At 46.1% G+C, this 26,327-nt stretch overlaps 2 protein-coding genes and 1 long non-coding RNA gene across 2 annotated transcripts in view; 2 read left to right on the top strand and 1 right to left on the bottom strand.

Moving 5' to 3' along the window:
* Positions 1–26,327, top strand: part of tnika (TRAF2 and NCK interacting kinase a) — a 284,569-nt gene that overhangs the window by 123,334 nt on the left and 134,908 nt on the right.
* LOC127614344 (uncharacterized) overlaps positions 1–26,327 on the bottom strand; it is a 232,305-nt gene that overhangs the window by 125,216 nt on the left and 80,762 nt on the right. The gene's annotated exons all lie outside the window — the stretch shown is intronic.
* Positions 1–26,327, top strand: part of LOC127614337 (fibronectin type III domain-containing protein 3B-like) — an 81,242-nt gene that overhangs the window by 5,911 nt on the left and 49,004 nt on the right. Inside the window, exons 2-3 of the mRNA XM_052085612.1 lie at positions 19,532–19,677; positions 21,899–21,974. Coding sequence (XP_051941572.1) covers positions 19,561–19,677; positions 21,899–21,974 — 193 coding nt within the window. The 5' untranslated portion in view covers positions 19,532–19,560. The remainder of the gene's footprint in view (positions 1–19,531; positions 19,678–21,898; positions 21,975–26,327) is intronic.

Raw genomic sequence — 26,327 nt, 5'->3', positions numbered from 1 at the left:
TTTTGCTCGGTTCCATGTATTGTGGCTGTGTACGGTTCGGCTTTTGTCAGGCTATGCTAACGATACATTTTGTCATTTGTCACATTTTTTTTGGGGGGGGTTAGGGGCTTTGTTTGACTTGCTTCTTTTTATCTGAAAGCCCAATAAGTGATATCTCTTATGTGGATGAACAAAAGCGTTGACAACATTCCAGACTTTTTGATGCATCGTGGTTGTCTCTTGGCATGCGTCTCTCAGGCTGTGCCAATGATAGCGATTTACTTGACTTGCTTGTTTCAAATTTCAAAACCGACGACTCGCATATGTCATGTGGATGAAAGAAAACATATCTTTGCCCTGTGGTTGTCTACCGTTATGCTATGCTAATGAAAAGCATTTTATTGTGTCACTTTCTTTTCACCCGAAAACCAACAACTCGCATGCCGTGTTTTAGCTAATGAAGAAATTCAGAAGACATTTCTACTGGCTACACTGACAGCTTATTATTATCATTTGTCAACATTTTGTGACTTATTTTTTTATGTAAAAACAGCTTCAATGTGTCATGTTTTATCTCACGAAGAAGAAAGACGAAACAACTATGCCCACTTGTTGCTTTCTGTTACGTTTTGCTAATGCTAATGCTAACTGTAGCATTTTATCAGCGACGTTACTCGATTTCACTTAGCCGGTCCAGAAATATTAATTATATTAATAATATTATTTACTCCAAATAGAAAATGTTTGTCATCTATCTCTGCCAGCAACATATAACGACCGGCGGAACAGTCAAACGACCGGAATTAATCCACCTGTTGAGTTTCGTACAGCAGGCTAACAGCTAAACAGACCCAGATTTTCACCAATGAACAATCTGAGATGAGAACATCCTTTATTTCAGCATCAAAACACATCTTTTTTTGGGGGGGCTGGGGGGCCATAATTATTCAGTCAGTTTTGTAAGACTCTGGCATTAACGTCTTGTTATTTCGCACAATGAAACACTGAACTTGTGCTCTTTCCCCTCTGGCATACACACACACACACACACACACACAGCCACCCCCCCACAAAGAACTCTATACAAATGCGCTCTATAACATAACCTGGACTGTGCTCCCCCCCCCCACACACACACAGAGCGTATATGTTATGCGGCCCTCGTGGGGAGGTCTGGAAAAGTCTGCGCGGCCCCGTGTTTGTTTAAGCGCCAGGCTGCTAGCGGCCGCTAACTGGCCTCTATTGAGCCGCACATGAATGCCAACCTTGATTCCGAATAAGCACACAACGTTTTGGCTGATAGAAGACGCCGGGGTCGCCGTGCCCTCGGAAACCTTTTGCCCGTGCGGCGCATCGCAGAAATATCAACGCAACACTTTAGTTTTTGCACCCCGCTCGCTTTTTAAAAAAAAATTATAATAGCTAAAAGCTAAAAGCTAAAAAAAAGCCCTGACTTTTTCCCACGTATGCAAAAGGCCCGCAAGTCGCGTTAACATCCCCAGTCACGCATTTAGCCGTCGCTAGGTGTTGTGCAGGTGAAAATGGGGTCAGGGAGGGGTCGCGATGCCGAGCACAGCTTTGTCTCGGTTGCTTGTGTGTTGTCAGGAAAAGGACGATGGAGCAGCTCTCAGGTTACGTGGACAAGACAAAGCATCCCTTGCTTCTTGTGTGTCGGTGTGAAAGCCACAAGAGCAGCTTCCTTCAGCCCGCTTTCCCCCCCCCCCCCTCCTCTGCCATCCTCTTTAGCCGCCATCAGGTTTCATGCAACCGTTTGTCATTGAACCTGTTACATGGACGCAAACGACGAGAGGCAGCCCAAATATGGCCCTAAAATAACATCTCCCATTTGCGGCTATAATTGATTTCGCCCATTTGCTCGTGAAAAAAAAAAAGCAAATGACAATTCCAACATTCAAAACGGGCTTTGAAACATTTTTAGCAATGCGTTGCGAACCTGCAGGTGTCATTGTGGGAAAATCTGACCCAAATGTTGTCGCGAGCTGGCTGGATAAAGAACAAGCGCTGTGTAGTACGTGTGTGTGTGTGTGTGTGTGTGTGTTGTTGATAACCTCGCCGCTGCTTTCACTTTCCATTTCCCAGCATCCTCTTGTGCCGTGTTGAAGTATCCCAGCATCTCGTGTTTGCTTGGCACCGAGCTGCAATGTTTGCCCTCCTCCTCCTTTCTGTTCCTCCTCCCTTCTTTCTTTTCGCTTCCATGATACCAGCCCTCCTACTCTCACACAAACTCCTCGCGCATTCCCCGAGCCCCCCCCCCGCCCCCCCCAAGCACCCCTCGATCATTTCCTGCATTGTTGACCACCGGTTCAGGAGGAGATAAAAAAAAAGCCGCCTTTCAACTTGCTCCCCTTCGCCGCATTTGAACATGAAAGCGCCAACGAACGAGTTTATTTGCACTCGACGACTGAGCGCGGACGATAAAACCTCCCCGCAAAGACTTTTTATGAAGTAAATGACGGGCGAAAAAGAGATGCTGGTGACTTGACAAGAATGTGGGAAAATGCAGCATCAAGATGGAAATGTCACGTATCACCCCCCTTGCATGCCCCCCCCCCCCCATTTGAACAGCGGATACCAAAAGTCTACACACCCCTCTTCAGATGCTAGGTTATGGTGGTATGGGAAAAAAAAGTGAAATTGAAAATTTTCTTTAAAAAAAATAAATACAATAGTGTGGTTGCGCAAGTGTGCACACCCTTGCTTTTTTTGTTGTTGTTGTTGTTCCATGTGCCCAACGATTAATCAGCTGATATTAGCGCTTTTAAAATCGGCAAAAATCTGTAAGTTGTCAATATTTTTTGTCACCAATGGAAGTTTTTTTAAAAAAAACACATTACATCATAAGACCCCTTCAAAATATGCTAAAAAATTGGCCAAATTTTTTCCAATTTTTCTAATTTTTTTGTCAATCAACACTAATAAAAAAATGTTCTGCCTTTAATGCAAATCTTTTTTTTTTTTTTAGTCAGCATTAGGGGACCCAAAAAAAAAAAGTTATTCTATTCATTGTATATTTTATTTAATTACATGATCATTTATGTGAATCGTGTCCTGCCAAATATCGGAATCGGCATAAAGCACGCACACAAGGTATTCCAAAGTGCCTGCGTAGCGCTAATCTTGCGAGTTGACCTCTGGAAAGTTACTCCAGACTTTTTTTTTTTTCTTTAAACTGCATCTTTGGAGCGTCAGCAGCCCGCCGCCATCTCCCCCCCCCCCCCCCCCCCCCCCCGCTCTCTAACCGCTTATTTTTCCAGATTAGGCGGCGGGATGAGTGTTTATGCAACGTGCGTGCGGGCGTGCGGAGGAAGTCGCTGTTATTGAATGCAAAGCCACATGTTTTATTGCTTTCCCTTGTTACAACACCCAAGCTCCAGCCCTCCCCCCTCTCAGGCATGCATACCGGCGTGAAACCACCCGCCCAATCCCCTGTCCTTGTCCACCCCCCCCACCCCCTCTGCCCGCCCCTCCCATCGCCACATACCTGTCATTTTTTCCAAATCTTCTCCTTGAGCCTCATTTGGCCTTCAACAGGTCCTCTTTGACTTCCACTTAGGTTGCCCGAGCACGACCACTACGGGATCGAGTTACCTTAACTTTCTTGTCAGAACCGCTACGAGTCCAACTTTTTTTTTTTTTTCCTGAGAAAACACAAAGGAAAGTGTGTTTTTTTTCCCCCATGTATGTATTAAATATGAATTTGGCAACAATTGTTTGAAAAATTAAAAAGTGGTCGGAAGCTCAGAGGGACATCATGACGCCTCATTCGCCTCATTAGCATAATTGCCCCTGTGAGTGGCTCTCACTTTTCACTTTTTCAAGAAATAAAAATCAAACAATCGCTTCTAATTAAATGTTACCTTGTATTTTATTTTGGGGAATTTAATGATTACATTTTCCAATGCATCATCCTTGTAAGTTTCTGCTCTTAACTAGAACAAGATTATTATTTGATTCTATCTTTTGAAATCTGGAGTCCCGATTTAAAGATCAATGCCCGTCGCCCGTCCTCGCCCTCCCGCCGGACCCCCAACAGACAAATCACATGCACAGACACACACACACACACAGACGGGCTCGGCGGAAATACACGCCCACAACCCCGAATGACTGTGTGAAATCCTGAGGCTGATTGGGGAGGAGGAATGCAACCTTGTGACCCCCCCGCCCCGTCTGTGGGGAGGAGAGGAAATAGATGAGGGGGGCGCTAGTAGTGTGTGTGTCAGATTTGACGCACGTTGGGGACAAGAAAGATGTGCCAATGTCCCCACAAAATGTTGACACTAATTCATTTCAACTCTCGGGGGGGTTAACGCAGTTTTCCCAATGTGTGTATATATACACACACACACACACACACACACACACGGAAATACTCTCATTCATAAACACAGCAGCAGTAGGAGGAGTTAGTCATAGACTGAGGCATGTAAAGGCACCATTCATGATTTGCTTGTGCTCTTGAAAGATGCGTGTGTTTATTAAAGGGACATTTGTCTTTGTGGGGACATTTTGGACGGTCGCATTTACCGCTTTGGACTGTGCGTGTGTGTGTGTGTGTGTGATTTTTTGTCTTTCCGTGTTTGCGTGGCCCGATCCTGGACAGATGTTATTCAGGGGACATTTTGTCATTGTGCAGGCAGTTTGGCTGCGACACAAGAAAAATGCTTGTGTGCGTGTTTTTGCGTTGTTTTATTCATTTTTTGGTTGGTAGTGTGGCACCATTCTTGACTTCCCATCTTATTTGCTGACACTTTTGTTTTTTTTTTGGTGGTCCATGAAAGAAAAATGGTGTATAGGCACGCTTTAGTTTTGCTGTGGTAGTGCGGCGCCGTCCTTGATTTCCTTAATGGGAAGAAAGCATTTTGACTGGTCCGCATGAGGAAAATTGCGGGTGAGTGTGTGGGTTTTTTTCTTGTCTTTGTGTAGTGTGGCATTGGAAGCAAAATGACCATGAAATGAAAAATGTGTGTGTTCTTGTCTTTTCCGGTTAATGTGGCTTTTTCGCTTATTCCAGTGTTTGTGATCTTGTCTTTCTTTTGGTAGTGCGGCACCATTACCGATTTCCCAAACAGTATCACCTCTGTCCTCTTTTCATTGAAATTCAAGACATTTTATGCCATCCAGGTTTTGATTTCTTCCAGGCAGTATAAAAGTGGCCTTAACGAGAAAGCGTCTTTTTTGCTCTGTGGGACAATTATCTGCATAACAGTGGAAGGAAATGGCATGTTTCCTTAAGATGGAACCCAACGGGAGCAGGTACAGTGAGACTAGCAGGGGCCCCGAAATTGAGCCCTGTGGAACACCACATGACAGAATTGAGTTCCCTAAATGTATTGGAAGAATATATTGACTATTCTACACCCCCTGCCAAAAAATAAATAAATACTGTGTGTACATAAGTGTTCTCATCCTTCCTAGTTAGTGAGGCACCACCCTTGACATCCCGCCATACTGTTGCGTAGTTTATTTTGTATTTTTTTTGTGGATGCGTTTTCTCCAAGATTACTGTGTGTGTGTGTGTGTGTGTGTGTGTATGCGTCCTCATTTTTCTGTGTTCGTGTGGCACCGCTTTTGATTCCCCAAATTTATGAGTTCTAGGGGTCTTTAAATGGAAGTGTGGTATCCGCAAAGAAAGATGGTCAGATTTTTGCTGGTCCACCTCCCTCCCCCCCAAAAAAAAATGTTTTAAGCGTCCGTTCTTTTTATCCCGTGTTAGTGCGGTACCGCCGGCGATTTCGCACCTTTTATCAGACTGAAACTGCCCCCCCCTATGAGACCACATTGTATGCGGTTCTCAAGTAACTGTGACTCATCGTTGGCCACGCAACAGGCAAGCTTTTTCACGGCTCATAAAGCCGCGCGTGCGTGCTCTCGACTCGGCGTCTTAATTAAGAAGCCGTGTCACGGAGTCGCGCCGAAATCATTAGCCACCGCCATTTCCGCCCTGGCCGCTTTGCATAAACGACACGGAAAAGTCCCGGCGTCATGTCTGTCTTGTAGGCGAGGCGCGCGAGTACAGTAAACGGCGCCCTCGCCGCTGGATCGGATCCGTTTCATTGGAACAATGACGTTAGTTTTGAGTGACAGGCGAGGAGGTCAGTGAGGCCAGACCGACTTGGCGCTGACGCCACGTCTCTAGTGGGAATGGAATTTATATTTTTTTTCAAACTTTTTGGAGATTTGGGCGCTTCGCTTGTTTGCTGAACCAAAAATGATGCACTTTGAGTTCTGTACGTCCGAGTGGCTCGCCGCAGCCGACGATGAGAAACGGACACGGCATGAGGTACACCTGCACAATGGCAGGAGACTGATACGTGTGGCCTTGTCAGATGAATTTTTAAAAACTTCCATTTCGGGCTGCACCGAACAAATATTTTGATCCTCGAGTAATTTGTCGATTTAATCGACGGACTACCGAAAAAAACCCCAAACATGTTTTAATTTCCGTCACTTTATGAAAAAATGGACATTTAGTACAGTTGACAGTTAAAAAAAAAAGCACAAACAGGAATTAAATATGAGTCAGTTACTGTTTTTTTTTTAAAATGTAGCTCTTATCTTATCTTAGAGATAAGGTGAGAAGCTCGGTCATCCGGGAGGGGCTCCGAGTCGAGCCGCTTCTCCTCCACATCGAGAGGAGCCAGATGAGGTGGCTTGGGCATCTGATTTGGATGCCTCCTGAGCGCCTCCCTGGTGAGGTGTTCCGGGCATGTCCCACCGGGAGGAGACCCCGAGGAAGACCCAGGACACGCTGGAGAGACTATGTCACCCAGCTGGCCTGGGAACGCCTCGGGATCCCCCGGGGAGAGCTAGAAGAAGTAGCTAGGGAGAGGGAAGTCTGGGCTTCCCTGCTAAAGCTGTTGCCCCCGCGACCCGGCCCCGGATAAGCGGTAGAAGATGGATGGATGGATGGATGGATGTATTCATTCATCTTCCGAGCCGCTTGATCCTCACTAGGGTCGCGGGGGGTGCTGGAGCCTATCCCAGCTGTCTTCGGGCAGTAGGCGGGGGACACCCTGAATCGGTTGCCAGCCAATCGCAGGGCACACAGAAACAAGCAACCATTAGCACACACACTCACACCTAGGGACAATTTAGAGTGTTCATTCAGCCTGCCACGCATGTTTTTGGAATGTGGGAGGAAACCGGAGCACCCGCGGAAAAGCCACGCTGGCCCGGGGAGAACAAGCAAACTCCACACAGGGAGGCCGGAGCTGGAATCGAACCCGGTACCTCTGCACTGTGAAGCCGACGTGCTAACCACTGGACTACCGGGCCGCCCTATTATATTTATTTCAGTTTAAATATGATACTTCTCTAATGTATCACATTTAGTACGGGTTGAATTTGTGTTTAGCTGCTTACTACAGTGGGACGGCTTGTCATGTTATCAGCTTCCAGGGTGCGTGAAAGGGTCAAAATGATTTTGCCAACATTTGCTTGGTGTATTTATCACAACTTAACTTTCAACACGGTGAATTTTCCATCCATCCCTCGTGTCGGATGTCCCGCAGCTGTGAACGGTGGCAATCATCCTCATCACCATCATCATCATCATCATCGCTCTTGTCCGCCTCGGCCCTGTCAATGCGGCGCCTCGCGTCGGTGGTTTCTGAGCGCAGGAGTCGGGCCAGCTGTGAGCTTGATATCGAGCGCCCTGCCGTTCAAAAGCGCGAGGCGCAATCCAAATCGTATGTTGCAAATATGCTGAGTGTGCACTCGTGCGCAAGCGCTCGGATGGGAGTTGGGTGCGTTCACTTGCCAACAAGCGTGGGCACACTGCATTTTATGTGTGTGTGTGTGTGTGTGTGTGTATTGAGGAGGAAGTGGCTGTGTTTGTTTAAATGGCGCACGCTCACCCATGTGGGACAATTTAGCGGGAATGAGAACTCACCAGGGCGGCCCGGTAGTCCAGTGGTTAGCACGTCGGCTTCACAGTGCAGAGGTACCGGGTTCGATTCCAGCTCCGGCCTCCCTGTGTGGAGTTTGCATGTTCTCCCCGGGCCTGCGTGGGTTTTCTCCGGGTGCTCCGGTTTCCTCCCACATTCCAAAAACATGCGTGGCAGGCTGATTGGACGCTCTAAATTGTCCCTAGGTGTGAGTGTGAGTGCGAATGGTTGTTCGTCTCTGTGTGCCCTGCGATTGGCTGGCAACCGATTCAGGGTGTCCCCCGCCTACTGCCCGAAGACGGCTGGGATAGGCTCCAGCACCCCCCGCGACCCTAGTGAGGATCAAGCGGTACGGAAGATGAATGAATGAATGAATGAATGAGAACTCACCAATGCCACATTGAAGCCTGTAACCCCCCCCCCCCCAAAAAAAAAAAAAACATCCTGAATGGTTGGCGCTTTGCGTTTTGATGGAGAAAGGACTGGTTTTTGTGGCGGGACAGGTTCGGGCTTCTACACACTAGTCCGACGTCGGCCATTGTGAAGTCGTAGCCGTTGTCGTAGCCGCCGGGCGGTCCGGACGATTCAAAATATGGAATCTCGGGTTGGTCTATCGGGACGAATGATGGCCGATTGGCTTCCTTGCTGTCTTTCAGAAGCCTGTAACCCCCCCCCCCCTCCCCCCACCCCCCACCCCAGACGTCAGCCACTCGGATTTGCCGGCGGGACCATGTAACCCAGCCGCTTGCCCATCTGGCTCCTTCTCCACGAGTTGCCAAAACCTCAAATATTTCTCAACATATTTTCTGTTATTGTGCAACTGGAGCTGTTTTCGTACAAACTGACGATTAAGGTTTGGACTTCACATGTGTTTTCGACTCTTTTACTGGGTCAAGTAGACCCAGATTCTGAAGCGCCTGAACAGTTGTCATGGCCCTGAACAACCTTGTGTTCAGGTTGAACCAGGAAGTGGAACCAGGAAGTGGAACCAGGAAGTCGGTCTTTGCCTTAAAATGTCCTTTTGTCATCCTCACGATTATTTTTGAATAGTTGCGCGTCTGATTGCCAAATAGTGCTCTTGTCGTCAACGGGGGGGTGTTCTGGATTTGAATGAGAACGAAAAAAAAAAAAAAAAAAAGAGGAAGATAATCTGGAAGCTGTGAAAAGAAGATTTTCATGAGAAGTGAGTCACGGTCATGCGCTCGTGGGAGATTGTCCGCTTCCTTCTGCCTTGGAGCGCGCGCGACACCTGTCACACGTCGACGGACGACGTGACGGTCGTGATGTTTCCAAATATGGACGCAAGTCGTGGTGGCGATGACAGGAAGCAAAGTGTGTGTGTGCGTTTGGAGGTGGGGGTGGGGGTGGGGGGTGGTCTTGGCTGATGTAACAGCTGGAAAGCCGACTTGTGATTGAATGAGTGTTGTGATTAGGTCACTTTGTCTTGTCGCGTTGGGACTCGGACTCCCCCCACCCCCACCCGGACCCCCCCACCGGCTGACCCACGTTGCGTCTTTCCGTTTGATCCTCGACTCTCCTCTCCCGAGTCATCTTCCGCACCTCCTTTTTCTTCTCTTGTTGCGCCACGTGCTCTGTGGCCGCTTGAACAGCACCCCCCCAACCCCCCCCCCCCCCCGCCCCCGCACACACACACGTTTAGAGACGCACGCGGGCAACGCTGACAGCCGTCCAGCTGTGGGACGAGTGAGAAGGGAGGTTTCCAGATGTGCGCTTGAGCGAGTTTGGGGGGTGGGGGTGGGTGTGGGGGGGCGGTGACTGTTCTCATGGCAACATGAGACGTGGAAAACATTTTTGCGTGTCTTGATTGTTTGCTTCGACACAATTGGGATTCCTCGCATTTCTCACCCCGTTTGACTTCATGACTCCGCCTCCATGCATGGCAGGAGGATTTTTTTGTGGGTGTTACATCGGTGGAGCTGCTGTGTCAAATAAAAATAACAGGAATGGTTACTACGGCGTGGAACAACATGTTGACCACAAAAGTAGGTCGTCGGGTCGAATTTGTTTTCCGAGACTCTGCTGGCACTATTGTACATATTCATTCAAATGTCCGTTCTACTGTCTCGAAACAAGTTGATTGGGAAAAATATTCAGTCATGACAGCCCTAAGTAATACATTTACTTTAAAGTTTAAGTTATTTTGTGACAAGAAGTTTCCACTTTGTATTTTCTCAGACAGCAAATCAGCTTTCCTCATTGAAATGAATGGAAATGCCCTTAATCCGTTCCGGACGTCCAAAACACACATTTTTTTGTTTTTGATCAAGTAAAACAGAAAATTTTAATTTTTTTTTATTCTAGTTTTTTTTACAATTTATTCTAAGAGAAATAGACTGATTTTGTCAAGTGTAATTACTGTACGGACTGTAGTTGTCATGAGTTGGTTGAAATGAATGGAAATGCCCTTAATCCGCTCCGGACGTCCAAAGCACAATTTTTTTTTTTCACTGTTTTTGATCAAGTAAAACAGAAAAATATAATTTTTTTTAATTCTAGTTTTTTAAAAAATTTATTCTAAGAGAAATAGACTCATTTTGTCAAGTGTAATTACTGTACGGACTGTAGTTGTCATGAGTTGGTTGAAATGAATGGAAATGCCCATAATCCGCTCCGGACGTCCAAAACACAATTTTTTTTGGTCACAGTTTTTGATCAAGTAAAACAGAAAAATGTAATTTTTTTATTCTAGTTTTTAAAAAAAATTATTCTAAGAGAAATAGACTCATTTTGTCAAGTGTAATTACTATACGGACTGTAGTTGTCATGAGTTGGTTGTGTGCCTTTAAGGGGCGTGGCCTAGCGAGTAACATCAGGAACCGACGTTCGTTCGTTTGCTTGCATGCGACATTCTGGGCGCGTATTGTCGTCTCGAGCGGCGACTTGCAAATTTTCACATTTTGCATTTGTGTGCTTGACTGTTCAATCGCCGTCTGAAAGTGCATCAATGGCTGTGGCTCTCCTTGCCCACATGTGAGGGCATTACGGCATTTATATATATATATATATATATATATATATATATATATATATATATATATATATATATATACATCCATCCATTTTCCGAACCGCTTAATCCTCACTAGGGTCGCGGGGGGTACTGGGGCCTATCCCAGCCGTCTTCGGGCAGCAGGCGGGGGACACCCCAAATTGGTTGCCAGCCAATCACAGGGCACACAGAGACGAACAACCATCCACGCTCACACTCACACCTAGGGACAATTTAGAGTGTTCAATCAGCCTGCCATGCATGTTTTTGGAATGTGGGAGGAAACCGGAGCACCCGGAGAAAACCCACGCAGGCCCGGGGAGAACATGCAAACTCCACACAGGGAGGCCGGAGCTGGAATCGAACCCGGTACCTCTGCACTGTGAAGCCGACGCGCTAACCACTGGACTACCTACCGGGCCGCCCATAAATATATATATATATATATATATATATATATATATATATATATATACATATATATATATATATATATATTTTTTTTTTTCACTCCGCTCACACAATGCTGTATCTGAAGCTTCATCGAACCTCCAATTTTGGCTCACAACACAAAGCAAAATGAATCAATAAATCAAAATGTGAAGGTTTTTACAGAGCAATCCAGTCGCCCTGCGATGTCACCCGGAAGGATAGGTCAGCTCCAATGCGAATGTCGGCTAGCTCCGTCACCCCCCCCGCGCCCCCTTCCAGCTGTTTCAACGCGCTTGTTCTGCACATGTGACCGTGGACAATGGCTCTGGATGTCTGTGTTTTCCATATGCTCGTGCGCGTTACGTAACCGTCGTCTGTTCCTGAGACGGAGGCCGCCGCCGCTTCTTGTTCTTCTTCTCCTTTGGAACTGCCGGCAGAGCCGCCGAGGCCTCGCCAAGAAGCTTTTTTCCCGGCAGCCGGTTTGGAGTCAAGCGCCGTGTTTTGACAGGGAGCAGGAATGCGAGGGAGGCGGGGTCTTTCCAGGAAGTGCATGGCAAGGGCCAGGGATCCTGAATTCTTTTGGCTGCGTTCGGTTCCCTTGGAAAATTTTCCAAAATTTTGTTGGAAAATGATGGCACTTTTTCCTGCTAGTAATGAGGTCCTGGGTTCACACCCGGCGATGCAGAATTTTTGCTCAAAGGCAGAATTGTTTCTGATGCGGGTTGTTTTCAGAATTGATGGCAGTTCCCTTCATAGCAGGCCCGTGACAATCGGAATTACACATCATGCTATTTCTTCCTTATTATGGCCCGTTTGCAATATCAAGAGTCCGATTTTTTTTTTTTTTTGCCCCTAAAGTCTGTTATTGTAATCACATTTTTAGCAATATTTGACTATAAACAAGATACATATATTTACAAAAATATTAATAACATCCAAAAGAGAAATGAACTATTTTACAGACACATTTTAACTTTTTTTTTTTTTTATCTTCTCAAAATGACTTCGCCCATCTGTCTTTCTCTCCTATTTTTTTTTTTTTTTTTTAAATGTTTGGACCTCATTTGTTTAAATTTTTTTTTTTTAATTAAACAAATGAGGTCCTGTGGCAACCACTGCGTGCTTTGCACCCCTTTTTTGGGTCTTTCTTAAATCTGTTTGTCAAAGGCCGTTCTGTCTCATACATTCCCGCCCGTTAGCGTGCGAGTATGGATTTCGTTACCATGCCGACTAGGGTGGGGGATAGGAATGCCTGTGTGTCTCAAAAAAAAAACGCCCCCCCACCCACCCCCCACACACAGACACAAACTGAACCCGGCCCCACACAAGCATAGCATGGAATTATACTATTTTCACTTGTGGAAGCAGCACTTCATCACCAAGGACTTCCAATTCCACTTCAGAGATTCCACTATTTGCACACAAGCCATTTAAAAAGTAATTTTTTTACTGTAATATTTCACTTTTAAAGGCAGCAGAAAAGGTACAAGGACGTTATTTTCTCCAAACCGGTCTCGTGAGAACATCGGGGTGAACGCGTGCATGCTGCGGGTTAAGGCACACGCTCACCCATAGCAATGCCCATTAATTTTTTATTATTTTTTTAAATATATGAAAGGTCATGTGATAGAGAATTTTGCTTTTTGGCATGAGCCTTGTCGAAAGATTACAACCCCCGCCCCAAAAAAAAGACTGAAGTCACTTGGTCATCCGTTGTGGTTTGCATTCCAAGAAAGCGGGCCTGATGAGAGCTCTACACACATGGCTTCTCATTTAAAGGAGGCGCAGAAGTGCTGAGGCCATCGTTTTTTTTTTGTTTTTTTTAAAGCGGGATACGTCCCGACTCGTCGCCCGCCGCACTTTTCAGAATTCTTGGCATTTAAAAAAGGCAGCAGAGAAGGCAGCAAATGAAAGAGTGAGGTAGGGAGCGCAGAGCTCCATGAAAGAGTCGTCCAGGGAAAGTATAATTGTGACTCAGACGCCCTCTAATCTGCAGCACAGCTTTGCGAGGGACGTTCCGGAATGTTCCGCTCAGTTTTTCACGGGCCAGTCAAGTGAAAAACTGGTGGTGGAGTTTAAAAAAAAAAAATGTTGACTTTTTTTTTTTTTTTACCCCCTAACGGTTTGAATTGGCAGTTGTACATCTGTCATCAAAGTTATTATTATTATTATTTTTTTTTTGCATTATCACAGGTTTGTTTGTGTGCAGCTTTCGCACTCGCTAACTCTCTGTCACTCTCTCTGTCTCTGTCACTCCGCATCTCTGTCTCTGTCACTCTCTCTCCCTCTGTCTGTCTGCCTCTCTTGCTCTCACTCTCTCTATATCTATTGATCTTTATTATCCAAATACTTGATTATTCGATAGAATTTTCAAGAGGATATCCAAACACCGAAATAATCCCTAGCTCTATACCATTTGTAATCAATTCATTTACTTTTTTGGCAGTCAAGATCTTTTTTTTTTTTTTTTTTTTTTTTTTTTTTCTGTAAGCATTGTTGGAGGATTTTGCTTTTCTTCTTCCTGCAAAAGTGAGTTTTACATGCAGTCAAAGAGCGAGAAATGCTCGTTCGTGGCAGGATTGTGTGATGTGGCCCCGCGAATGAGGCCCCCGCCCGACCGAAGTGCCTTGCAGATTAAAAAAAAAAAAAAGCCACAAAAGTTTACCTTTTTTTGTCTAAATGCAAGCGACACCTTCAGTTTACGGTCCGCTTTTCTCTGAAAGTGTGAATTAGAGCTTCCAAATTATAGTCATGACATTTTCCAGGGTGTCCACGGGGCTTTAAAAAAGCCAAAGTCATCCTTAAAAAAAAGACACGTAAACCCCAAAATCTGCACTTGGGCGGTCTTAAAAATGCACCGTAAACAAACTTGTTTTTTTTTTTTTTTTGGAATCGTGGCGCAGTCCCCAAGGTCACAAGCAAAGTCTATCTGCTCACCAAGCGTGAAATGTTTTTGACGCTCTGCATGACCAATATCGACAAATATCCCGGCTTTGAAATCATTATCGGAGTCATAATAGAGGCGTATGTAAAAAAAATACTTGATCATGCTGAAAGATCCTTCTAAGGCAATAATTTTTTTGCATAGGGGCCACATGAGAACCCGAAAATATTATGGAGGGCCGGATCAAAGGGGTGAACTAAATTCGACATGATATTAATTGTATTTCTTTATTTAAAAAGCAGTATTTTGCATTTTTTTGCCACGTTTTTCAGACTTTAAGAGTACATTATTCCGTCGTATCGGACGGGATTTGCTTGACTTGGCGCTACTGCGGGCTTCCGTATCGTCTCCCCCTCCGGTCCCTATGCTCTGCAACTTCAAGTAACTGCGCCACCTGGTGTCGAAATGCCTGTCATTACAAGTCCAAATTAAATGAATGCAGTCGTTGACATCGAACCGTAATTGTGTGCCAACCTTCGGCGGGCCGGATTTAAAAGACAAGCAGGCCGGATTTGGCCCGCGGGCCGTAGTTTGCCTACCTCTGTTCTAAGGTGTGTGTGTGTGTGTTTAAAGAGATCCAGAAACTGGCAGGCTGCACTCGCATCTGATTGGAACCTTTGTTAGTTGCATGAAGTACAAGAAATGATTCCTTGAAAATGAAACGTGGACCCGCTTTGTCGTTTTCGACTCTTGTTTTGGGGGGTTTGGGCGACTTGGCGGAAACGCGGCTTTCACAACTCTGCCAAGGATGATGTGGGCTTGTTTGCAGGCCACTTCCTGATCTGCCCCAAACCCAATCCTGCTCTACTTGAGAGCGACTGTTTTGTTTTTGCTTCCGGTCTCAGTCTCAGGCTTCCCGGGAGTATCGGGAACTAAAAGTTCCTGGATGCGGCATGGTTTGACCTGATGATTGATACGATAAAATGATCTCGCTCATTTTTTGGTTTTTTTGTTTGGAGAAATTGGACTCCAGTCATTTTGTTTATAATCTCGGACAAAAACAAATAACATTTCATTGCCTTTGCAAGCGCTTTTTGTTCATGTATTGTTTTTCCTGGTTCCTTTTATATCAGCGATTTTTGTTTATACCTTGTCGGTGCGCCGTTGTTCTTAAATCAATATTTTTGTGTGGATTTTGTTTTTGCGTCGACGTCTGTGGGATCCGATAATGGACCAAATTTTGCTGGTTTGTTGCATTGCTTGAATGGAATGTTCTGGTCCTGCTTCCAGTCTCAGTCCCAAATACTGAAAACCAAAAATTCATTGAATGTCATTTTCAAATGGGGCTTCAATTTCGCTCTTTGGTAATATTGGCATGATTTGTGTATTTGCTTCGATAAATATTCCTAATCTGACGCTTCTACAAGGGGTTTGCTACTTTCTCATGGTCTAGGGACCTTGAGAACCTTGAAAGCATCTGATTAGAAAAATGCGGGTCCCAGGAAGTACCAAATAACTAAAATATCCCCAAAACTTTTTTTTTAACTGCAGTCTCTTGGCCTACTTTTGAGGGAATGTTTTGTTTGGGCTTCCCGTCTTATCTCACATCAATGAAACGTTTGGAATGAGAAGCCGAGACGCTTCGTATGCGGTTTTGTCGAGTTGTTCACATGTCCAATGCTTTGGACACCCCGAGGCGGGTGGGGGGGGGGGGGGTGCCGAGTAACCTGTTGTAACACGGTTATGGCAATCTTTGCGTGATTGTGTGTTTGTTTGTCGTGAGCCGGTGTCCGTTTATACATTGCGCTCCGCCCATCCTTCCCCTGCGGATGACGTGTCATTTCTGCCACGACCAGGTAGGATGACGGCGGCGCTCCATGCAATGTGGGAAACCTCCACAGCGTCCATCGTTTAGAAATCCTCCCCCTGTCTTGCCTGAGTGTGTGTGTGTGTGTGTGTTCACTTCAGCATTACATTCCTTTCCACCCTTCCACCCCCCTTTGCCGTATCTTCAGCTAAGAAGGTACTCACACAATTTGTGAGAGAGAGAGAGAGAGAGAGAGAGAGAGAGAGATCCCCTTGTTCACTGAATACCTTTTTGTAAAAGGAGCCAGATTTGAATGGGAGTGGTGTTGGTGGCAGTTTCCCACCATATTTAGCAGCTACGACCCCCCCTTTTTTTATTCCTTTTTTTTAAAGCTAAACACACACACACATGCTTTTCCAATCAAATGCCAGCAAAGATTAAAGTTGTCAGCCGATCGTGCGTTAAGGGAACTCGAATGCGTGAGGCGGGTTTGTGATTTAGCAATTTTTATTAATTTTTTTTTAAACTGGACATTGAAGTTCGTCTGGTTTGGTTAAAAACGGATCAGTCGGAACTGAAACAATATCAGGCTGAGTCTTTTTCACCTTTGAAACTGCCTTTGAAAAGATGACTCTTGCTAGCCGATATGAGGCATTTGATTAGCGGCTAGCTGCTAGCTACCAGCTGCTAACAGTAGTAAGGTGCTGTGTTATATCATGTCAGCAACATGAATTGTTTTTTTTTTGTGTGTCCTTAATTCACGATTGAACATGATTTCAGGATGACATGTTGATACCGTCGGCAGTAGTTTTGGTAAAAAGATATTCGAGAGAGCTTTTCTTTAGGCCCTTCGAATTCGCATTGTGCCTTAGCATGAAGCTAGCAGAAGTCAAATGGGTTTGGTTGTTTTAAAAGCACATCTAATTCTTCATGTTTAATGTTTACTTTTCCAGTAAAGTTCAACTGGCAGTGGCATTAGACGGCTGGAAGCCTCCTTCTGTTTTTTGGGTTTTTTTTTTTTTTTTTTTTGCTCCTAGTTGTGAATTGAGCCGAGTTGGAGTTTTCACCGACCGGCGCATCCGTTTATCAGCCACATCACTTGCGTTGGGCGAAAAAACTCATCCGCACGCCTCCTAGGAAGGCCACCCGAACGGCGGCAGACACAACAAAAAAAAAGAGATTAGAGCGAGTCACCACCTCGACCAGACAAAAGCTCACCTATTCATTTTGAGGCTAAGTTGGACTTAACCTGTTTCGTATTAGCTGTAAATGCTCTCAGAAGTGGCTTTGCTCAAAGAAGTTTTGCTTTGGAATATGCCAAGTGCGCTCGCTGTGTTTGTGTCTCAAATATCTTGTGTATTAATTGTGTGGAGGCGGCCCGGTAGTCCAGTGGTTAGCACGTCGGCTTCACAGTGCAGAGGTACCGGGTTCGATTCCAGTTCCGGCCTCCCTGTGTGGAGTTTGCATGTTCTCCCCGGGCCTGCGTGGGTTTTCTCCGGGTGCTCCGGTTTCCTCCCACATTCCAAAAATATGCATGGCAGGCTGATTGAACACTCCAAATTGTCCCTAGGTGTGAGTGTGAGCGTGGATGGTTGTTCGTCTCTGTGTGCCCTGTGATTGGCTGGCATCCGATTCAGGGTGTCCCCCGCCTACTGCCGGGAGACGGCTGGGATAGGCTCCAGCACCCCCCGCGACCCTAGTGAGGATCAAGCGGTACGGAAGATGAATGAATGAATGAATGAATGAGTACACACACAAAAAATGGCTATTTTATGACCATGTGTTCATAATACGGTCATGATTAGCTGTCCACATTCAAGTCTACCCTCACGCAGACCCCCCCAAGACCCGGCCAGACAAAAATCCTTTAATATTCAACAAAAGCAAACGGTTGTGGTTTTATCACGGTCTGCGGTGTCATTGTCCCGATTTTTTTTTTTGGTCACTTTCCTAAAGGAGCACATAGAAAATACACATCTGGAGCTATTTCTATGCAAAGCTAACTTTAGAATGAGGTTGCGTGTAACCTCTTTCTCCTCTTTCTTTTGCCGTCTTTGCTCTACTCTTTTTCCTGGAAGAAGCGGGAGTGGTGTTACCATCTGTGTACGATGTGTCCTGGAAGCTGCATATGTGTGTGTATGTGTGTGTGTGTGTGTTGGAGGCAGGATGGCCAGGCCGAGCTGGGAGCGGGGCTCGGCTGGAGAAAAAGACTTTGCGGTTTGGAGCGCAACATGCGATTAGAACTGCTGAGGCAGAGCCATCATGGCAAAGGGGCTGACGTCGGCGTGTGCGTGCATGCGTGGAGACGTGTGGACGTGCGGCTCGGCGTGTTTATGGTTTGACAGTGCGATACCGCAGCTGTGTGATCTACTAACCCTCTTGAAGACCTCGTTGGTGCGAGAGGATGTCCGGCTGAAAGCAAAGACGTATGCGTGTGGTGAGGTTCTAATATTATGGCTAGTTAGTTGCGTGAACGGGTCGAAATATTAAATATTAAAAATATTTTATATATATATATATATATATATATATATATATATAGGCGGCCCGGTAGTCCAGTGGTTAGCACGTGGGCTTCACAGTGCAGAGGTACCGGGTTCGATTCCAGCTCCGGCCTCCCTGTGTGGAGTTTGCATGTTCTCCCCGGGCCTGCGTGGGTTTTCTCCGGGTGCTCCGGTTTCCTCCCACATTCCAAAAACATGCATGGCAGGCTGATTGGACGCTCTAAATTGTCCCTAGGTGTGAGTGTGAGTGCGAATGGCTGTTCGTCTCTGTGTGCCCTGTGATTGGCTGGCAACCGATTCAGGGTGTCCCCCGCCTACTGCCCGGAGACAGCTGGGATAGGCTCCAGCACCCCCCGCGACCCTAGTGAGGATCAAGCGGTTAGGAAGATGAATGAATGAATGAACGAATATTATATATATATATATATATATTTTGACACTCAATTACCCAGGAACGGCATTTATTTACTCAACTCCCAGTTGAAGTCTACTGTCAAACTAAACATAAAGAGAACTCAAAGCGGAGGACACAACAATCACTTCAAACACAAAAGGTGGTGCAACTCATGCAGACAGAGAGCATGACAATACTCACGGGCAGATATTCGTTATCTTTGGTGAAAAATGACCATTATTATTCTGGGTGCACCGATCGATCAGCCAGAAAATGGATTGGCGCCGATTTTGCTAATTTTGATTGGCTAATTTCACAAAAGATTAAAGAATCTTGTCCACCGATCTCATATCCCTCTGCAGAGATCTGAAAAAGTCAGCCACCGCCAGATGCAAATCTTTGTTTTGTTTGGAACTGGACTGTTTGCTCTCCGTATGAATTACAAAAAGGCCACGCACGGCCATTGCGTTGGGGGCTTGGTTTGCCATGAAGAAACCAAACGATGGCAACACTTGGGCATGCGCTCCATGTCAAAGGGAAATACAACATGACGTCATGTACATACACGCGCGCCTGACTCACGTCTCTCTCCCCTCTCTGTACTTTCCCAGGTAGGGCAGTTGAGTGAATTTCTCCATGAATGTACGTCACAATGATGATGACAGACCAGATTCCACTGGACTTGGCTCCGCCGCCTCTCCTGAATGGGGAGGTCCCGCTCATGCCGCACATGGTTAACGGTGACGCAGCGCAGCAGGTAAACACGGATGCACACACGCAGACACACACACACACACACACACACAAGTGCTCCTGGGTGGTGCCGCACTAAGACCGACTGACAAGAACGTACACACGTTTATCTTGTGCGTACCAGCAAAAATACCCTGATATAGCATCAATGGTTCCACTACAAATTGGTATGCCCAAATGTGGTGCCAAACTAATATAGAAAGACAAGAATACACACACACACACACACACACATACACACAGACTCATGCAAGCATTGTTCTGATAGGGACCAGCCCATAAAAACAATGTCCCATCAGTAAAGGTAGAATTTTTAAAAAAATTGAGAATACACACATACAGTTCTCCGGTAGCCCAGTGGTTAGCACGTCGGCTTCACAGTGCAGAGGTACCGGGTTCGATTCCAGCTCCGGCCTCCCTGTGTGGAGTTTGCATGTTCTCCCCGGGCCTGCGTGGGTTTTCTCCGGGTGCTCCGGTTTCCTCCCACATTCCAAAAATATGCGTGGCAGGCTGATTGAACACTCTAAATTGTCCCTAGGTGTGAGTGTGCGGGCGTGGATGGTTGTTCGTCTCTGTGTGCCCTGCGATTGGCTGGCAACCGATTCAGGGTGTCCCCCGCCTACTGCCCGCAGACAGCTGGGATAGGCTCCAGCACCCCCCGTGACCCTAGTGAGGATCAAGCGGTTAGGAAGATGAATGAATGAATGAATGAGTTCTAACTAAGATGTCCCTTCGATTAAGGGGAAGAAGCATCTATGATGGGACCACACTAACCGAGAAAGACAAGACCATAAATACTTGCTAAGCACACTTTTTTTTTCTCGTGTAGACCAGCCAACGTGTACCTCCAAAAGCTTGGATCTTAAGGATGGGTCCCCACTAAAGCATAAAAACAAGAACACACATACAGGCGTTTTGTATGTGGAGAACAGCCAAAATGTCCCCACCCAAAAAAAAAAAAGTCGCTTGTGAGTGTTAATAGTGGGGGCACACTCGTATAGAAAATGAGAAAAGTGCCCCCCCCCGCCCCCGCCCCCACACACACACACAACATGGAATGACAAGAACAGACACGCACGTCAACAATCAGCACAGTCCCTTATTGCTTATTCACATCCTGTTGGGACACTGACATGTCCAAACCGTTGTAAAATCGAATCTAATTTTAGCTTCATTACTCAGCGCTTAGGTGATGTTAAAGACAAAGGCGTACTGCAGACCTGAATAGTAGCAAGTCGAACAATAATAAAATAAAAAACAATCTTTTTTTTTTTTTTTTCTACTTTTGCTCCGCTGCTTTTTAACGATGCTTCTGCTGCGTCTGGAGTAGGCAAATCACTCCTGGACCACGCCGACTCTTTCTTTTTCCTGGTGTTTAAGGTGCTTGGCTTTGCAAAGGGTGTTTTTTTGGGGTGGGGGGTGGGGGGGGTGTTAGCGGCACGCTGGCAGTTAGAGCGTTTCTTTTTGGGGGTTTTTTGTGATTAGACACGTTTATCTACGCTCGTGCGTGTGTGTGTGTGTTTGTGATTTTGAATTTTTGAAACAGAACAGTGATTTTGAATTTTTTATTTTTATTTTAAATTGGAATGATGTGCCTCGGATGAATTCTATGGAAGTCGAGGCACGTCAAAATCAAATTTGGTGACAGTTTTTCCCATTGGCACAAGAACTTCAAGGTCGGCATACGGTAAAGTAGCTCGGCCACTCCGCACGGCGACTCCACCCACACGGAGGGGGTTTTCTCAGCCCTTGGCGAACGTGGGTCGCCCTGTACTCGACGGTGGTTCCCATAGCAACAGCAGCCGCCGCCGCCACCGCCGCTGCAGCAGCCGACAGGGCAGGAAGTGCGCGACTGTGCGTGCGTGAGCAAGAGGAGCGGCTCGGCTCAGCTCGGCGATGGGCGAGCGCGCCGACTCCAAAGGCAGGATATGAGCGTCATTTTTTCGACCGCCGTGCACCTGTAGCTCATAAGCGGCGTCGCGTGCTGGGGGGGATGCGTGCATGCGTGCGAGCGCAATGGAGGGTCACCTGTTTCACGTCTGCAGCCACGTGTACGCGCTCGACCACCTGCACGCCGACAATATGACGGTAGGGCGGGGGCGCTGCGCTGTTCGCGGCCGTGTTATGTCACTGCCGACTGTCACTCGGTCGATTGGGCGACGTTCTTCTGCGCATCTAAACTTGTCCGTGTGTGTGTGTGTGTGTGTGTGTGTGTTTGGACGCAGGTTATCCTGGTACAGGTGAACCCGGGGGAGACGTTCACCATCCGGGCGGAGGACGGCTCGCTGCAATGCATCCAGGGTCAGTATTCCTTGCCGGTTGTCCCGTTGTCATGGCGATGTCCATACATGTGTGCGTTTACGTGTATGTGTGTGTGTGATGCAATAGTTTGTCTTGGTTTTTAAAAAAGCTGCAACGGCAGTAATTTGTCTTCCCTTGACCAAAGGGCAACGTGGATCGTTCCTTTTTCTTCCCTTTTAGTAAAAGTGCAAAATAGTTTTGGCGTCCCTCGAGGAACGAGCAGCGTCCTTTTCGTAAGCGGCGGCGTCCATCCCATCCATCGTCGGCCTTGCTTTTTAGGAACGTCGATCTTGGTTTTCGGAAAATGCAACGTCAAGATTTTGCAATATCAAAATCCTTGGTCTTCATTTTTAATTGCAATTTGTAGTTAGTAGTTGTCATGAGTAGAAATTGTGACCCCCCCACCCCCCGCCCCATTATTGTCGGTGCAATGATTATTATTATTTTTTTTCTAATCCATTAATTTTTTTGGGACAAAAACAAGGAAATTCAGCTCTCTGATCATGAACAGGAGCAGATTACCCCCACCCCCCCCCCCCCGCCCCCGCTGCAACTTTTCATCTTTCAATTTGCGGTTTTAGCCAGAAGCCGCGTTCAACCTCCAAAACTTCCCTTTAGCGTCTTGTGTCTGCTCTGCTCTCCGCTGGAGGACACCCTGAACGTAAGCCCAACACCGTCAACAGTGTCCATTCAGTGATGGAAACAGTAACCGCTTTCATTCGTGTGAAGCACGTCAAAGTCTCGCTCGCTGGGACGGCGAGGCGGCAGGGGGTGGGGGTGGGGGGGGAGTGGCCTGAATTGTAAGACGGGGGATTCCCCTTCATCTTGCATCACCGAGTCTCATATCGATGATGTCAGCCGAGCTTTGAAAGAGCCCCGTTGTTCCGTCTATCTCGGCTACGGAACACACACCTGCCCCCCCCCCCTTCCCGCCCCCCCACTCCCCTCGCGGTGTCCCACACCCATGTGTGATATGCTAACTCATTAAAGCCCACTTCCCTCTTCTCCACCCGCCAGGTAATTGAATTCCCGCCCACCCCCACCCACCCTTAGGGCATCACCTCAGAAGGGGGCGGGGCCACAGTGAATGCCTGAAAGAAAAGAAAAAAAACAAACTCACTTCAGGGCATAAGGTAGAGACGGCGGCATGAAGGAATCTAGGGTGGGGTGGGGGGGGGGCTGTCTTCTATCAGGGTCCAGAGTGGGCCATTTTGCTCTGGTATCTAGTTTTGGCGGTATTCCATTTTTTTGGTTTAAAAAAAAAGTGATAAGATATGCAAATGAGCGCCACACATGCAAATCGGCCAAGCAGAAATTCTGAACGTTTTGTCATGCAAAGTCGGATGACATCAAATCCCAAACGCTTTATTTGAGAATAAACAACGAGCAATTTTTATAACCACCCCCCCCCCCAAAAAAAACCTAAAGAATTACCAACTGCCAAAAAAAAATCCCCAAAAGTGCTGCCTCCTGTCTTCTGTTATTGCAAATTTTTATTGGCTGCCATAACTTTACGTATTGCAGTTTTTACCTCACTATTTTGGCACATTTTCTCGCTATTTTTCTTCTTTCTCAGTCAGACCGGTCAAAAAAATTTTTTGTTTGTTTTACAAAAACGGACACCATTAAAATTAGACTGCTCGTCGCCGATAATCATCAGAAGGTGTTTTTTTTTTTTAAATCCGACGTTCTGCATTTTAAGTGATATTCATTAAGTGTAACAAGTGTTTCGAAGGGTAGGAACCGGGCAGGGGGGGGGGTGTTGGTGGGAGGGGGGTGGTGTCGTAGCATAGCATCCATTCACAAAATCCTTCTTGTGCCCCTTTGCAAGCGTGAACACATCCGTCTTCGAGTCCAAACTCAAATCCCTCCCGGCGTCTTGAATATTTTACAAGCACACGTGAATTCGGAAAAGTTTGCCAGCGAGCGCCCTGCAGGTCATCTGATTTTATCATTTTTTTTGTGGGGGTGGGGGGCAGGATCATAAAGTTCACATGAAAACCATTTTGAAGGCCAGCTTCCCGTTATTGGTAATGCGCCGAGTTTAACAAAATGTGTGTGGTTGATGTTTCTCACTCTCTCGCTCTCTTTGTCCCTCTCTCGCACGCTCTCACACAAGCTTCAACACATTTTTTTTTTCTTGTCAGGTAGTTTCGCAGGACAGGCTCTCACTTGATATTCATACGTCCTGTTGTGATGTAACGGCAATATTTTTAACACGACTATATATAGAACAGCGGTAGCTAAAAGGCGTGTGTTTGCGCTTTTGCGGTGAATCATCCAACTGTGTGTGTGTGTGTGGGGGGGTGAGGGGGGGGTGGGTGATGATATCATGGAAGTTGATCCAATCTGTGTGTGATTGACGCCCACCCAAGAAATTGACACCGCAATGGGGTAGAATGCAGTTTTTTTTTTCAATTGCATGAGGATTACAAAGATTTCATGACAAATGACAAAAAAAAATTCCGCTTGCTAGAATTGCGTCTCCAGGCCGGGCCTCCTTCAGTCTGCTAATTAGCATTAGCGCCCACCCCGATTCATCGGGTCTCTCCCCCAAATCCCCAGGTGCCCCCCCATCCCCACCCCATCTCCACCTCACCCCCCCAACCGAGACCATTCCCCAGAGCTTTCCCACACTCACATCAAAGGGCATCTCAGTGGAGGGTGTGTTCGAGCACCCCACTCTGGAATGCGCCTGCCCGTGCACGTACACGCGCGCACGTGTGTGTGTGTGTTTTTACAAGGCCGTGTTGTTTTACTGTGTTGTTTGCTCTTTGTTGGACTTTTATGTGGGCTGATGAGGCCTGGGGGCGGGGGGTGGGTGTAGGAGGTGGGGGGGTGTAGGAGGTGGGGGGGTGGATGGAGAGCAGGAAACGACGGCCACCTAGACAGGATGTGACATCATCGTCATCATCATTTGAGCCGCTTGATCCTCACTAGGGTCGCGGGGGGTGCTGGAGCCTATCCCAGCTGTCTCCGGGCAGTAGGCGGGGGACACCCTGAATCGGATGCCAGCCAATCGCAGGGCACACAGAGACGAACAACCATTCGCACTCACACTCACACTCACACCTAGGGACAATTTAGTGTGTTCAATCAGCCTGCCATGCATGTTTTTGGAATGTGGGAGGAAACCGGAGCACCCGGAGAAAACCCACGCAGGCCCGGGGACAACATGCAAACTCCACACAGGGAGGCCGGAGCTGGAATCGAACCCGGTACCTCTGCACTGTGAAGCCGACGTGCTAACCACTGAACTACCGGGCCGCCATCATTTGCTGTCAGGCTGATGAATAAAAAACATAATAATAATAATAATAATAATAATAAGTAAATGATGTGAAGGAAAATTGTAAATAGTACCGCGATTTATCCATTTTGTGTTCATATTGCATTTAATTGAAAGATGTTTGTTGTTTTTTTTCTCTTCTTTCTTCTTTCTACATACATTCTTGCTGCTGGCGGCTGTAAATTTCCCCAGTGTGGGACGAATAAAAGGATATCTTATCTTATTTTCGGACAATATGAGTCAATTCAAATAATTTTGCTGATTTGTCTCACCATGAGGACAATTTAAAAAAAATTATTAATCGAAATGGGTGAATTAAAAAATAATTTCATGTATTTTTTTTAATCACATATTCCAATTCGTTTTTGTTGTTGTTGTTGTTGTTGTTTTTCTGTCTCTGGCGAGTTGTCTGTGTTTATATCAGATTGCGAAAGATTAAAAAAAAAATTTTTCATGAAAAATGCATCAAAAATCAAATAATTCTTCATAAATTCTTCATAAAACTTCATCCAATGATTGTAATTGCAAAGGAAAGTGTTTTCTGCTTTTGGATCAATTGTGGGGGGGGGGGCTTCATTTTCATAATGAAAATGATTCAAAATACATGGCACAAATACTACATTCAGGCGAAGCGATCAATAAAGGATTTGACACAAAATTTTAAAGATATTTTGAACAATGAAAAATCCCTTTGCATTGTCAGTTTTTATGCCAAAACCTTTATTATGTCAAAATTTTTTACGGTTAAAAAAAAAGTACTAGTGAATATAAAATCAAGAGCGTAACAAGCATTCAAGTGATAAAAAATATCGTTTTTTTTTTTTTAAATGTTTGTACTTGTTTTCCCTGAACAGGGTTTTTGCCCATTACTCTTATTTGAATCGTAAAAAAAATCATTTTCAAAATGGACATTTTCTTGATTTTTGTCGTTAATGATAAAGTCTTAACTTCACAATGTCACACTTGACAATGTCATCCTCTCAAGTGGCCGGAAGCAACCCCTCCACCTGTCCCCCCCCCCCAAAAAATTACAATTGGGACTTGTTCTGGCGCAATCAGTTTTC

Source organism: Hippocampus zosterae, chromosome 14 (assembly GCF_025434085.1).
Source record: "Hippocampus zosterae strain Florida chromosome 14, ASM2543408v3, whole genome shotgun sequence".
NCBI classification, from domain to species: Eukaryota; Metazoa; Chordata; class Actinopteri; order Syngnathiformes; family Syngnathidae; genus Hippocampus; species Hippocampus zosterae.
Note: the sequence above shows the minus strand (reverse complement) of the source record. Positions and strands in the feature narration are given on the sequence as shown.